This window comes from Pseudopipra pipra, chromosome 6, assembly GCF_036250125.1.
Source record: "Pseudopipra pipra isolate bDixPip1 chromosome 6, bDixPip1.hap1, whole genome shotgun sequence".
Classification (NCBI taxonomy): Eukaryota; Metazoa; Chordata; class Aves; order Passeriformes; family Pipridae; genus Pseudopipra; species Pseudopipra pipra.
The window spans coordinates 23068347-23082256 of record NC_087554.1 but is presented as its reverse complement, the minus strand read 5'-3'; the positions used below and the strand labels follow the sequence as shown (position 1 = coordinate 23082256).

At 40.3% G+C, this 13910-nt stretch overlaps 1 protein-coding gene across 1 annotated transcript in view; it reads right to left on the bottom strand.

Moving 5' to 3' along the window:
• Nucleotides 1–13910, bottom strand: part of HSD17B12 (hydroxysteroid 17-beta dehydrogenase 12) — an 85243-nt gene that overhangs the window by 51771 nt on the left and 19562 nt on the right. The window contains exon 2 of the mRNA XM_064657802.1: nt 214–260. Within this exon, the coding sequence (XP_064513872.1) occupies nt 214–260 (47 nt within the window). The remainder of the gene's footprint in view (nt 1–213; nt 261–13910) is intronic.

Sequence of the window (13910 nt, the reverse complement as noted above, 5' to 3'; positions counted from 1 at the left end):
AGGGCTGAAAATATAATTCACAAATAGAAGAAATTAACTAAAAGGGATACAACTTTTGGCTAATTATCAGAGGAAGGTAAGGCAGGAGACCTCTTTTTCCATAGGTATCTGTTAAGATAAGGTGAGGTGATATGATCTGCTGCTTGACAGAGTTGAGACAGGATGACATCTTGCCAAGGATCAAGACAGACTTCAGTTGGTAAGAATTCTTACCTCTTCTGCATACGCTTTTCCAATCCCATCAGTAGCTCCTGTGACCACTGGACAAAAAAAAAAAAAAAGAGAGACAAATCTACATTAATTGTTTCACAGTAACTGCAGTGGGTGTGTTCATCAGTAAGCTGTTAAAGTACTCATTCCAGACAGAATGAGTTGAAGTCTCTGGAATAAGTGTACAACTTTTATTAAATCCCTTGGAGAACTCTCACTTAAACCTTCCCATAAGCAAGAAAGGAGAGAAAGAGATGGAGTTAGGAACTCAGTATATGTTTCAAGAATCGGGTTCAGCATCCCTTCTCATGCCAGTCCTCTGCCCCAATACACTTCTTCAGAAACTTTGCAGACTAAGATTTCCAAGTCATTTTACTAAAAAAAGCTCATTTATGATTATTAAACCAGCTGTCAACTTAGTTTTAAACATACAGTAAAATAGAAGGTATCAGATTTTAGGACATAGAAAACAGGTCTCCGTTAGTGTTTCTCCAGCAGATTTCAGATCCCTATGACCATTGTGCTCACTGGCAGCAAGTATGAGTGACTGATCCAGCCATCACTTGCAAGCTGGGCTTCTACAGCTTAAACTTTTTCACCCGTGGGTGACTGGATCTGTGTCAAGCCTCAAGTCTTTCTAGGATTCTTTTCCACAAGCTGAGAAGCTCTGAGTGACTCAACACGCCATTAGTTTGACAGATTATTCCAGGGCTCTCACCACACTAATAGCTGATCATCTCAGTAAACAGCAATTCCTCCATCCAGAAACTGCTTTTCCAACTATTTTTTAAGCAAGTACCTTCAGCACCACTTCCTATTTCTCTAAGCTTTTCCTTCTTACCAAACCAAATGCCTACACCTCACATTATTTAGCTCTCCTGTCTCACCTCATTCACCTATCTCTGCTCTCCCTATCCAAGTAGCCACAAAATATATCAGATTTTTCTGTCTGTCCTCCTATCAGATCCAAGAAGAGCTTGGTTTGTGCTTCCACTGCTTATGCTGAATGTAGGCATGGCCAAATACTTGGGCTTGTTTAATGTTTCAGAAGAGTGAACTGATGATGAGTGTTGGTTCAACTCCTGGGTCAAACTCTACCAGAGTGAAACTCAAAGCAGACAGAAGTGTTGTCTAGCACCGGGGTTCAGCAATAACTTCCCTTCGAGGCACTGGAAGGAGACGTGTTTGCAGATGATTTGATTAGTTACTGCTTGCAGATTACCTATAACAGTTGGCATGCAAACAGCAGCCTGAATATTTCTGTTTGAGTAATAACAGCTAAGAAATGCTGTAACCATTTCAGTTTCTGTGCCTGCTAGCTACAAATAAGTGGATGAAATAACAAGTGATTAAACTACCAGTGAAGGTCCTATTTGAGCTTGAATGGCAAGGCAATAGTTCAATAACAGGCTAAGAAGAAAGATCCAGGCACGTTCCTGATTTTGAGATTTACAGATGACCATAGATGAAGGTACATACATATGTTCATCCTACATATTTATCCCTTCCCTAGTTTCAAGGTTTATTTGCAAGATGCCGTAGCTCCAGTGTAATAAGGATATGCATGCACACTGAACATCAGGGATGCTCTGGCTAGTAAACAGAGCTCTAGCTGCTGCACTGTCAGCACCAGTGAACTGAGAAAACTAAGTGTCTGTGTCACACTGTTTTGCCACTTCCTATCCAGCCACCATTAGGGAAGTGTGAGTAACAGTTTTGTCACAGAAATAAATCCACATATATAAAGGTAAAGCAAGGGTCCAAATGACCAATAAAAAGCAGACCTTAGGAAAGAAATTAAGAATACATTCCCAGGAGTCCACTTCCTGCAACCAAACTTGTACCAGTATCGTTACCCATTCAGCCAGAAAGCACCACAGTGCTGCAGGACAGCACCATCCCTTTAGTTCAAGGACTAACAAGCTTCAGTTTCAGCCTTGCTGATTTTGGATTTCACATTATGCATTATCACACAAGTCATTATTGCTTCAGCACAACAATGAAACAAATAGGAGCACAGTGAAAACACATACCAGGACCACTCCCCCTTAGGCTCACAACAGTAGCTGGACAAGTTCTAAGCTGACCCAATCTGGAAAACATTCAGCTTCAGTGACTTGGTGAAAGGGGTTGTTTCCTTCACTATAGTTAGTGAGGCACCTAAAGGAGAGCCATTCCCTATAACATTTACAGATCATTTCTCCTCCTTCCAATTCACGATTTATGGACTTAACGGTTTTATTCTCAGATAACAAGCTCAGCATTTTAAAATACTGTTTTCTGACATTGCAGGTTGTTCCACTTCCAGCAACTGCAGCCAAGAATGCAATACATGCTCCACGAGGCAGTGACTCCAAAAAGTACCTGTGGCCCTTTAAAGGCTTAGTAAAGTACAAGTAGTTTCAGTCAAGGATATTTACTCATTTATTGAATCCGTTGCTTAGGTAAATGGTAATAGAATCAGCTGGAGCACAGGACATAATCTGAAGATCAAGGATTTCTAACTGATGTGTGAGTGAGTAAAAAGATGTTTCTTTACCCTTTATAGGACCTACTTCAGACTAAAATAACCTGTAGTCCAGAGGTTAAAGTACCCTCCAGAACAGAATATAAGAAATTTTAAAAAAATTCTAATGTAGATAAAAAATTACAAAATCCCACAAGGAAAAAAAAAATGCTTGAGCTATCACCTACAGAAACATACTCCTAGCTAATACACATTACTGTTTTGCTTCTGCTGCATGTAAAGGCATAGATCAGAATAAAGTATGGAACTAGTTTTTCTTAACAATAAGGGAACTCCTCACAAGACAACACTAATACCATAGTTTTTTTACTGGTTCCATGTGGAGAAGGCTGCGGTCTTCTGCTCCATCCTACCACACCATCTTGAAGAACAAACACAGTACAAGGACAGTTTTCCAATGTATAACCTTTTTTCAGGTCACACTTCTCTTCCTAAGGCCCTTCAAGAGAAGCCACCTGGCTCAGCTCCCTCCCATTCTAAGCTAATAGATTTCCCATCAGCAGTTGCACTGGTGCAGAGGCCATTGAGGCACCAGTGAACTGCGACGGGAAACACACACTAACACAGATCTGTCCTGCTGCTGACCCACAGCACCCAGTTCAGCCAGGAAGCTCTGTTTACTGCCCATTTATGGGATCCTGGTGAGTAGTTTGGTGGGTCAGAAAGGCTGTCCTGACAGACATCTGCCAGAGCAGAAAGCAAAACTTAGACCCTATGTCGTAAAAGTACAGAAAAGAGGTGGGGTAAAGGCAACTGACTGGACCAACATCACAGAAGTCAAGATTCAGCTACCTTATCTGCCTCCACATTTTGCATTACCTAAAGTTTGCACATTAGCAAGTCACTTATAATTTTCATGTTGATTACATTCATCTCTAGTTTCCATACTGGAGCCAAATGTTGCAGTTTTAACCACTCCAAAGCTGTGTCAGTTTAACTAAATTTCTACTATCAATTTGATGTGCTGAAACTAGTTTAACTCCAAGTGTCGATTAAGCTTTTGAATTCTGTTTCTTCTACAGCTGCCTTCCAACAAAAGTTACAAACTGACTGCAGTTGGCAGAGCTTAAAGAAGGCTAAAGTAAGTAGGATAGGCATAAGTTATGGTCTGTACAAGAAAGCTGCACCAGCTCCTAAGTGTGATTATACACATTTATTCAGTAGTCAGACTAACTGTAGTAGCTTCCCACTTCAGCCATCTGCTGTCTCCAGAAGAGAAGCAAGAGTGCCCAGGCAGCTCATGTGTGAGCCCACCAAGTAAATGTTTGTCTGAATGGAAGTTTATACTGAAGCATCATCTGATTTTTGACAAAGTCAACACCCATCTTCACCTGTTCCTCTACAGCCCAGAAGTCAGGGGACGGAAAACAAGGAAAGGTATGCAGTAACATGACATTCTCTGAAAACAATTCACTCTTAGTAAACCAATACATGTACTTGCATTGAAGTGGAGATGTTCTACCCTGGGAAGTTACCACTAGCCAGACCTCAGCAGCTCTAGACACAAAGTATTTTGCAAAATAATTAGACAGCACCATCTCAAAATGTGCTTTTTTGGAACTAGTATATGTAGAGAGTTGACACATGCAAAATCATATCATCTTTCCTCAGTTCCAAAAAACCTGCCTAAAAGCTCCTGCTCTTAGTCAGAGTCCAGATAGTCTGGCCCTGGTGAGTCCAGCACACTGAAAGGAACAACTCTTGCTTTTCTGAATAATGACACTTTGGTTAAGACTGGCATAATCATTGTTAAAATGGGTGACTGATGTACACATGGTTTCATCCTCTAGTCCTGGCTTTCATTTCAGTTTTGCATGAACAGTCTTACATTCCAACTGATCCTACACTGTTCAAAATGGTAGACAAGAAGTTGGAAAGCTGATAAAACATCTATAATCACTCACGCTAGCCAGTAGTGTACACCACATTAGTATAAGCAACTCTGAACCCACTAATGCTTTGGATACAGCGTTAGTGTGCAAAAACAAACTTTCAATGAAGTATCAAGGTCTCTAAACAATGAGAGCAGTATGGGGCATCATCTGCTCACACTGCTGGAGGAGGTTATGCCATATGTAGGTTGTGGAGATTTCAGCTACCATTGTATATATACAAGTCATCAGCACAAGGACTCGGATCAGCAGTTACATTTTTATTACAGTATTATCCTTAATATATCATTTAATTATTTCCATAAATCATCAAAATCTTCACCTTAGGATAGTATAGCAACTTTGCTCTAAAGACTGTGCCAGCATTTTGCTTCCTATATGGTGTGGGAAGAGAAGAAAGAAAAAAAAACACAAAAAAACCCTCCACTTTGAGTTTACTTACACATCTTTGACCTCTTACAGTGATCTCTTCAACTTAAGATACAGCTACAGAGGCATCCACCACAGCCTCTGCTACTGGAATGGTTATCGACAGACAATTCACTAATTCTCTACACCTTAATACCACCTAGCCACCTCACCTCCTAGTGTTTCACAGCTTTTGTCATATACACAACAGATATGAAGCCGCTCATAAGCACTGGCAACATTTCCTCTCCAGTACCAAACTCAAGGCAACCCTTGACAAACACAGGGCAAAGTTAAAAAAGCTCACCAGTCATCTTGCACTGTTATTAAAAAAAGCCATGAAGACCAAGCCTATAGAACATATGTAACCAGCCAGTGACGTTAGTCTAGAAAATTAACATAAGCAGTAGTACATGACTTTAGGGAATAAAAATGTAGACTCTTCTCGAGAAGGCTTACAGAGGGGTAAATACGAAAATGTTTCCAATGGCACCTGCATCTTTCAGAAATTCCACAACACAAAGGATAAAGTACCACCAATGGTGTGGAGAGCTCACATGTTCTTTTTGCTTGTATGAAGTAACAGCCACTGTGTTACCAAATAAGAGGTCACCTAGAAAATATCCTCCACCTTCTAACGCTCCCTGCTGTTAAAAAAGGGACCACCATTCCAGAGCCAGGCAAAAGCTGCACCCAGCAGCCCATGACAGCCTGTTTTGTGACCGAAGTGAATATTCAAGGCCCAGAAAGAACATTTTAACCTGCTTTTTATGCAGCCAGGACATCTTAAAACAAAAGCAAATAATGGTGCAATAAAGCATGAGGCAGGCATGTAGAAATCATCTCCTCTCATGATGAGAGCAAGGACCAGCATTGACACAGGGAGAAGACAACAGCAAGCATAGGAAATTCTACCGCAGTTCTGCAGAGCAATCACTCTGAAACAAGATTATAGATTCGTGACTCCCCAACTCAAGGTTAGACTACAGTGGAAAAAAACGCTTAAGGAGATCAAGCCTGCCTTCAGATACAAACACACGTTTTCCACAGCAAAATAAACTTATGAGATGCCTAATGCAGATAAAGCACAGAATACTTTTATCCATATCTCCTCTAGCAAACAGCACCAGGCATACTCCTTGCGCGGTTTTGGTTACCTGCACAATGAAGCTAACAACTATTATGCATGTTCTGTGCTAGTCTCGTCAAACTACAAATTCATTTTGGTTCAGCCATCTTACTGTTTTCATTCAGAATAGCCCAAGTTTTTAGGCAATCCTTCAGTGTACTGCAGATGCACTCATGCACATCATCTACCTAGGAAGCAGAACTCAGGCCATTATCAATGTTATTCTCCCTAGACAGATGTGGGTCCAGCAATTTGGGAATACCTATACTCTTCCTTTCAAAAAATTAAGCTAACTAACAGATCTCAAGGAGGGTAGCTTAGCTACATTTCTGATCCCCTGAGAGGCATTCAAATTTGATGTCAAAATGGCCACTGCAGAGCTAGTCTCTCTGCTACATCCTTCATGCACACAGAAGAGACATCCCTGTCCTGCAAGACTGAATCCAGATACGAGCAAGGGTCTGTCACAGCACAGTATCTGGCTGTAGGGCACAACATAAAGAATAAACTAGGACCCTATGTATCTTGTTAAAGCAATACAGTTGAGAGAAACTTCACAGCACAGCTAACCTTAGCATAGGTTTAAAAGTACAACACATAAATAACTGAAGACTCGAGATTCTTCTGCTACGAAACACGGAGGCTATATTAAGAATATGACAGCTCCTGGGGAAAACAAAAGCTGGCAAGGGGAGAAAAGACTATCCCTGCTTGGCATCAAGCAGTGCTTCATTTATTACAGATTTATATAAATCATTGGCATTTGACCAATACCAAGCTTCTAGATTATTTCCAGCCAACAAAAGTACTTTAGTCTGTGCTGGTTAAAAATACTCTACTTTTTGTCCTCAGCTTGCTAGGAACGGCTATTTTTAGTAAGAGTCCAATCAACCTTATCAAAATCAAGCATCAAAAATAGATTGGAGAAACACTGGAAGCATATGCTATTTTTAGCTGCTCTGTCTATCCCTGCCATTACCCACAAATTCTGACTGCACAGACCATGCATGAGTGCTTAGTTATTCCAGGCAGATCTTAGTCGTGACCCTTTTTTTTCCCCGAACACCTGAATGCAGAAAACACTCGATTGATTAAAGATTAATACAGCCGCAAACCATGACAGCTGCCTTTCGTCTGAGTGCTTTTGGGGAGGGGGAGAATACGGGATGACAGAGAGCTTGCATCAGTATTCCTCTTGGGGATCTATTACATGGAAAGAATATTGCTATTTCAATTCCCTTTTGTTGCTAAAAATAGCAGCCCCAATTGATTCAAGCAAACAGGGCACCGGCTTAGCAATGCCAAATTTAGAAACCACTGAAGTCCCAAAGAGCGAACGCTAACGCAGTCTAACACATGCCAGCTCATATTTAACAAAGAACAAAGAAGATAAGCATGCTGGCTGCAAGTTAATAAGACAGCAGCAACTCCCTGCATTTTTATTAAATAAAACCAGAAAACTCAGTGCAGAAAATAAGACAAACTTCATATCTATTCTCAATTTAACTGCTGAAATAGGAAGCCTCATCAGAAAGATCTGTACCCTGAGCTAGAATTCTAGAAATTCTGGTTTGGGTTTGGCTTTTTTTTCATATAAAGAAGTTTTTTTCTGCACAAAGGAGCTAAGACCTAATGGTCAGGCTTTGAAAAGATAAACTACAGAAAAAGGTTCAATTCCCAGAACCGAACACTTACTTGGTAACAGCTTGTGTCTAGGAGCTAGGACTGTGGGTAGAAAAATATTCTATAAATATCACAGCACTGACAAGTTCCCATTTCACCCAGAACTACAGCAAGAAAGGGTTTTGGGCAGTGCATTCACAAGATTCTTTAGACTTGAGAGCTAGAAGCAATCTAGAAATCTCAACAGGAAAAGCGTACTGAAGAGTTCATGAAAGTCACAGGCAATCCTTAAGCAATATCAGTTCCAGTTGCCTCTGTGGGAGCTCTCCCAGTTCCAGGCTGGTTGTCCTTTATGCACTTACATTCAAGTCTTTGCCATGAGGTCTTTTTTTCCTGTTAGTCAAGGGTTGCTGTGTTATGGGCATGGGAGTCTAGGAAGAGAAGGGGAATTCCATCATCCTGTTCAGAAGTCCCCACTCCATCCTAGGCTGCTTTTAAGGCTTTTGATCCAGAAGTCGTCAGGTGAAACCAAGAGTGCCCTGAACTTAACTTCTGCAATATCAAGGAAATTGTTCAGATCATCTGCTCCAGTCAGTTCAAGCTGAGTTAAGCATTTGCAAAGGCTACAGCTGCCTTGTGCTCTAAGACACTACAGTAAGAGTTACTGCATAGTATTAATGTTTGGCAAAAACAGTCTCTCATGTGTTCATCACTGTGAAATACATGACAGATATTGACTGTCATGGCAAGCACGACCAGGCCAAAAACCCACATGTGTAGGGGTCGTTCAAATTACCACTTCTGGTTCTTCCTGCCTTCAGGAGAGGAGGAACACAACACAAACATTTTGAAGACCAGATAGCTGACAACTGGCACCATCTGAAGGCTTTCAGTGTGTTTGCCACTGGAAACACGCCTAGATACGTTATTTTTCTGAGAAGAAACTAAGCAGCCAGTAGAAAAGCCTCTGGGTTTGGAGCCTGTAAAGCTGAAAGAAGACTCTACATAAGAAGTCACTAGAAGAAATTTCAGATTTTTTTTTTCCTCTTTCATTGTAGCAGGCAGAAAAATAAATTTAAATCAGTGATGTGGCAACAAAGAACCAAAACTTGCAAGCAGAAGAGGATAACAAGTGATTTGGTAAGCTATGAGCAAATTCAGTTGAAGTCAAAGATATGCAAGATGTCAGAATAATTGCGAGCATAGAAAAAGTGGAGATTGGTATAAAATCAGCACTAGACTCATTTTTAATCAAAAGACAAACTGTGTCAAACTACTAAAAGGTGTGATCAATTTAGACAAGAATAATGCTTCAGACCCACAAGGCAAAAGAAAAAACATTTTATATGATGATCATAAGGAACTACAACCGTGAAGGTGACTGCTACCAACTGTAAGAATTTTAGAATATCATCAGAAGCTACCTGGAGAGGCATCTACAACAGTTCAGACCAAAAAAAGGAACTTTATCAGGATAAAACCAAATTATTACTTACACTCCTCAGGGACTGATCTCAGCAGAAATCCTGTTCAGCATTTCTGCTAATGACCACCACACAGAGATGGAAATGCTTTATGAACTTCACAGACAACCTAGCTACTGAAAAGGATCACATTTGTCACACTACAGAAGATTAGATAGGTCTACAGACCACAGGAATTGAAACATAATATTGTCAGATATTACACTGTGACATAGTGGTACCAGATGTCAAGGTATGCACTCGAGACTAACTTTGTTTAGAGCTGAGGTGACCATCGTAAGTAGTGGAAAAAAGGTACCTGGGGTGCAGCACCTACATATAAAATGGTCTGTAAACTGCCATTCTGATGCAGCTATAAAGGCAACTTATATAACTACTGAGGTGCTTCTCATGGCAATAAAAAACCAATAATAAATTAAGTAATTTAAATGGAAACAGCAAGAAAAGAAAAAAAGAAAAAGAAAAAGAAAAAAAAGGAAAAAAGAAAAAGAAAAAGAAAAAGAAAAAGAAAAAGAAAAAGAAAAAGAAAAAGAAAAAGAAAAAGAAAAAGAAAAAGAAAAAGAAAAAGAAAAAGAAAAAGAAAAAGAAAAAGAAAAAGAAAAAGTTGCTAAAATGATTAAGAGTTATCTCTTCTGGGAGATGAATTTAAAAGGGGTTTGTTTGCTCTTTGTAAGTTCATGCAGTATAATGAGCAGGAAAGGAAAAGTTTAGGCTAACATTGGGAAGAAACTATAAGTTGGTCACAAATAAGACTGGAAATTAATATCTCTCAACGGGGGAAAAAAATACCCTGTTTCTGAGTCTGAACTTGGGGTAACGAACCTGACCTGCCAGAGGAGCTCTGAGATGCAGGACAAGCCAGAGCTAACTCTGGAAACAGAGCTACAAACTTGCAACAGGAATCTGTTAATTACTATCCATTTAATGGATCAGAAGGGAAATGGGAAACAAAATAACCCTGACTTGAATTTGTTTATTGTTTTTGATACATTCTGTTAACTGCACCCTCCTAAGCTTCCTCAGATTGTCAGAAGGTATCAGAGAAATTCTCCCCCCCCACCATCTCAACGGACAATTTGACTTCCAGAGTGTCTCTTCTCACCTCTTCATGAAAGAGAGACTAACTGAAGCTAGAAATATGAAACAAAAATTATATGACAGACAAATGCACAGTGGTCCTAACAGAACAGAGACTCTGGTTCCATGAAGAGGATCTGAACTGGGAAGGGGTTCCTTCTGGGACCCCTTATCTCACTGGCAATAACTCAAATCATCTTACTCAATCACCTCCCTATTCACAGTGAGGACACCAGTCTCCAGAAACATTTTGGGCATGAAAAGAAGCAACAGCACCTTGTAATGGCTTTTTAAGATCAGACTGTGGGCATGAAACTCGTGCAGTGCTAAAAACAAACTTTTCTGTACACTTTTGAAACATTAGTTGACCTTTCACAGCTTCACGACTAGGAACTGAATTATTTAGAGTTATACAAAACACAAAGTCTTCATGAAATTTTTAAATGAAGGTTTTGGTATATTTCAAGCATTAATGCATCATTCAGTACTAGCATGGCACATCCAACACATCAGGTCATTAGAAAAAAAAAACCCTGTGTAACTCCATGTTATCATTCACCTGTTCCTTCCCTTTGCACACATCCAACTATTATACTGAAAGACTAGAGGTGGTAAAAAAAACAACATAGTGTAGACAAGCTCTTTTATAGTGTAACTGTTTTATCACAAGAATAGATCTTCCAGCTCAGAACAGAGATCCCACTAACTCCAGACTCGGTCTCTGGTAGTGGCCAGCAATAGGTACTGAGGGGAGAATTTAAGAAATCAATCATATTGTGATACCTTCTCCAGGATGCTCTTCCTCTCTCTGGCTTACCGCTCTGCAATTTGGTGGACTACAGCTGGCAATTTTGGACAAATTCACAGGAGAAAAAGCTTTTAAGATCTTTTAGAGTAATTTGTTTTTAATCCATGTAAACCTTTTGCATCTAATACAGACTGTAACAAGAAGCTACCCAGCTGAACTACATCCTGCATACGACAGTATGGTTCCCTGTTCTTTTTGAAACTCATCTGCTAGTTTGGGATTTGGTGCTTTCTCCACTACCTCTTGATCATGGCAAGCAATGACACTGGTCACTTTTTAACTTTCTCTCTGTCCTTTAAATTGAAGTTGTAGATTTTCAAGTTATTTTATATATTAACTAAACAGGTAAATTCAACAGATAGAAAAAAATTTATTAGATTAGATACTTAGGAAACCCTTTGATGGGAGCCTCTGTCAGAATCTCTTTGGACTACAGGTTTGCAGACAGCAAATTAATTAAAACACTAAGTACATTTAAAATACCCAAATTATCTAAATATAGTCCATCTATTAGAAAAACCATGCTCCTTTCCTACTCCCAGAATTAAAATCTTCCTTTAGAATACAAGTTACAGGGTAGAATTTCAGTGCGTCAACAACATGCCAAAAATAGACAAACTGGGAAGCACAGAAAGACTAAGAAAACTGACACTGTAGAAACTGATTTTTTCTTCCTTCATTTCCAGCTCCAATGAATCTCAAACCACAGAACTGCTCGGACATTCCTTTACCACCTTTACTAGCACTCTGTCTTGTGCCAAAGATAATAAACATTTGCAGCATCTAAGTCTGCAATAAGCATCACTGTGCCCAGGATAAACCACTCTTTGGAAAAAGACAGGTAGGTAGATGGTCTCTGACAAGAAAAAGAGCTATGGAGACTCTCAGGAATATATTTTTACATAACACAGCCTGCCAGCTTTCAGCTGATGAGCCTATCCAGACCTAAGAACCTCCACAGAACCACTGGATGCCTCCATATGGAGCCTTTCTGCCTCCCAAAAAGCTGAGGAATGCGTTGGAGTCCTACATTCACCCAGTCCTGCACCCAACTGACAAACCTCCTTGCAGCACAGCCCCTGAGAAGGAAAGCAGAGAGCCAAGACAGTTCCAAGTGGGAGCCAGGCTGGACTCACCCCACCTGCCACCAAACCAGTACCAATATCCCAGCCAGGTGCAGGCTGGAACCATAGTCCCACACTGTGCTCCTCGGCATTTTTTTTGGACAGAACAGGGCTCACTAGCTAACCTAGGTCTGCATGGATGAACTCGGCCACCACAGCACCTTCCTGATGAAGGCACACACGAAGCAGCACAGGAGCAGCCTCACACATGGACAAGCCTTTTCGCTCTGGCCCAGACCACCGCCACCAGGCCTGTGCTCATTTCATGCAGTCACTAACACATTGCTGTCTCACCTGCTTTTTCCTGTAGCATTCATCCAACCGGGATATCATTCCCCTTAATGACAGTAAGGGGGACCCATTTTAGGTCCAGCCTCCAATCCTTAACCTCTTATTTACAATGTGGTTTCAAACTTATCATAGTCAAAATAGACTAAAAAAAAATGAAACACATTAGTTACTTAATTTTTGCTGGAATACTGCCTACCACTGTATTTTATTCCATAAAGCCACTTCCTTAGGGTTTACAAATTCTAATACATAAAAATTAAACTGTTCCATTTTTAGGATGGGATGATATAAATCAGGACAGTTACTTGGATGTATAGAAGGAAAGACAAATTTTAACCCTGAGAAAGACACAGTGTTGTATTACCACATGCAGCAGAAATATGACTAATATGACATTTAAGGAGGTTACTAGTTAAGTCACACCACAAGCTCTGTGTATTATCTTCTCCAACACAAGTGTGCACATTTGTACCTAAGAACCCTCCTCTGGAAGGTCTCAACCTACAGTGCCTCTCCAAATAAGACCAAAATCCAATCCATTTTCCCCCCTTTAAAGCACATTTAGCATGTGTGTATATACAGCTTAAGCATACTGAATCTCCTCTTCTAATTCCAAAAGTATCAGTAACCAACCATCCTAATAATTTTATTGCTCTTACATTTGTGAATACCTACTATTACTTATAACATCTAAGTTTGGCCCTGCCTGAACAAGCCATCTTGGGTACCAGTGACTAAAGACTTCAAGAACTTTTAAAATTATAAATAAAACTAATCAGGACAGAGTTGACTCAGACCTTTAACTCCTAATAGAGTATTTGCACCCTTTTCACTTGTTTCTCTCAGTTCCCTTTTAGCATTTGAGATCACGTCATTCAGGTAAAACCTTAGTATGCAGCCAGACTAGTATGAAACCCACCATCCTCCTAGGTGAGTCCCCCTTAGGCCATGAGCTAACTCAGCTTCAGCAGCAAGTTGTTCCTGGCTGCCACGTCCCACAAGCAACAACTCTTCTCCAACACCACCAAAGCAGCAAAGAGTCACTCAAAATCAAGCTCCTATCACTGCTACAGTAAGATTCCCATGTTTGGGTTCAGGGGAAAAAAGAAAGGGCCAGCAGCAGTACCAATTGCTCTCATGACAATCCTTGCCAACCTAGATGGCTCTTCAAGGACATGAGGAGCAATTCTTCCTGAAAGCCTAAGGCTTTCTACACACATACAGGACAGTTGTGCTATGGAGGTTCCGAAGTCCAGCACCCTAGAAAGCAACTGTAATATGGCACTACTGCCATGAAATTTGTGCTACAGATTCATACTCAGTGGAGTTACTGCCTC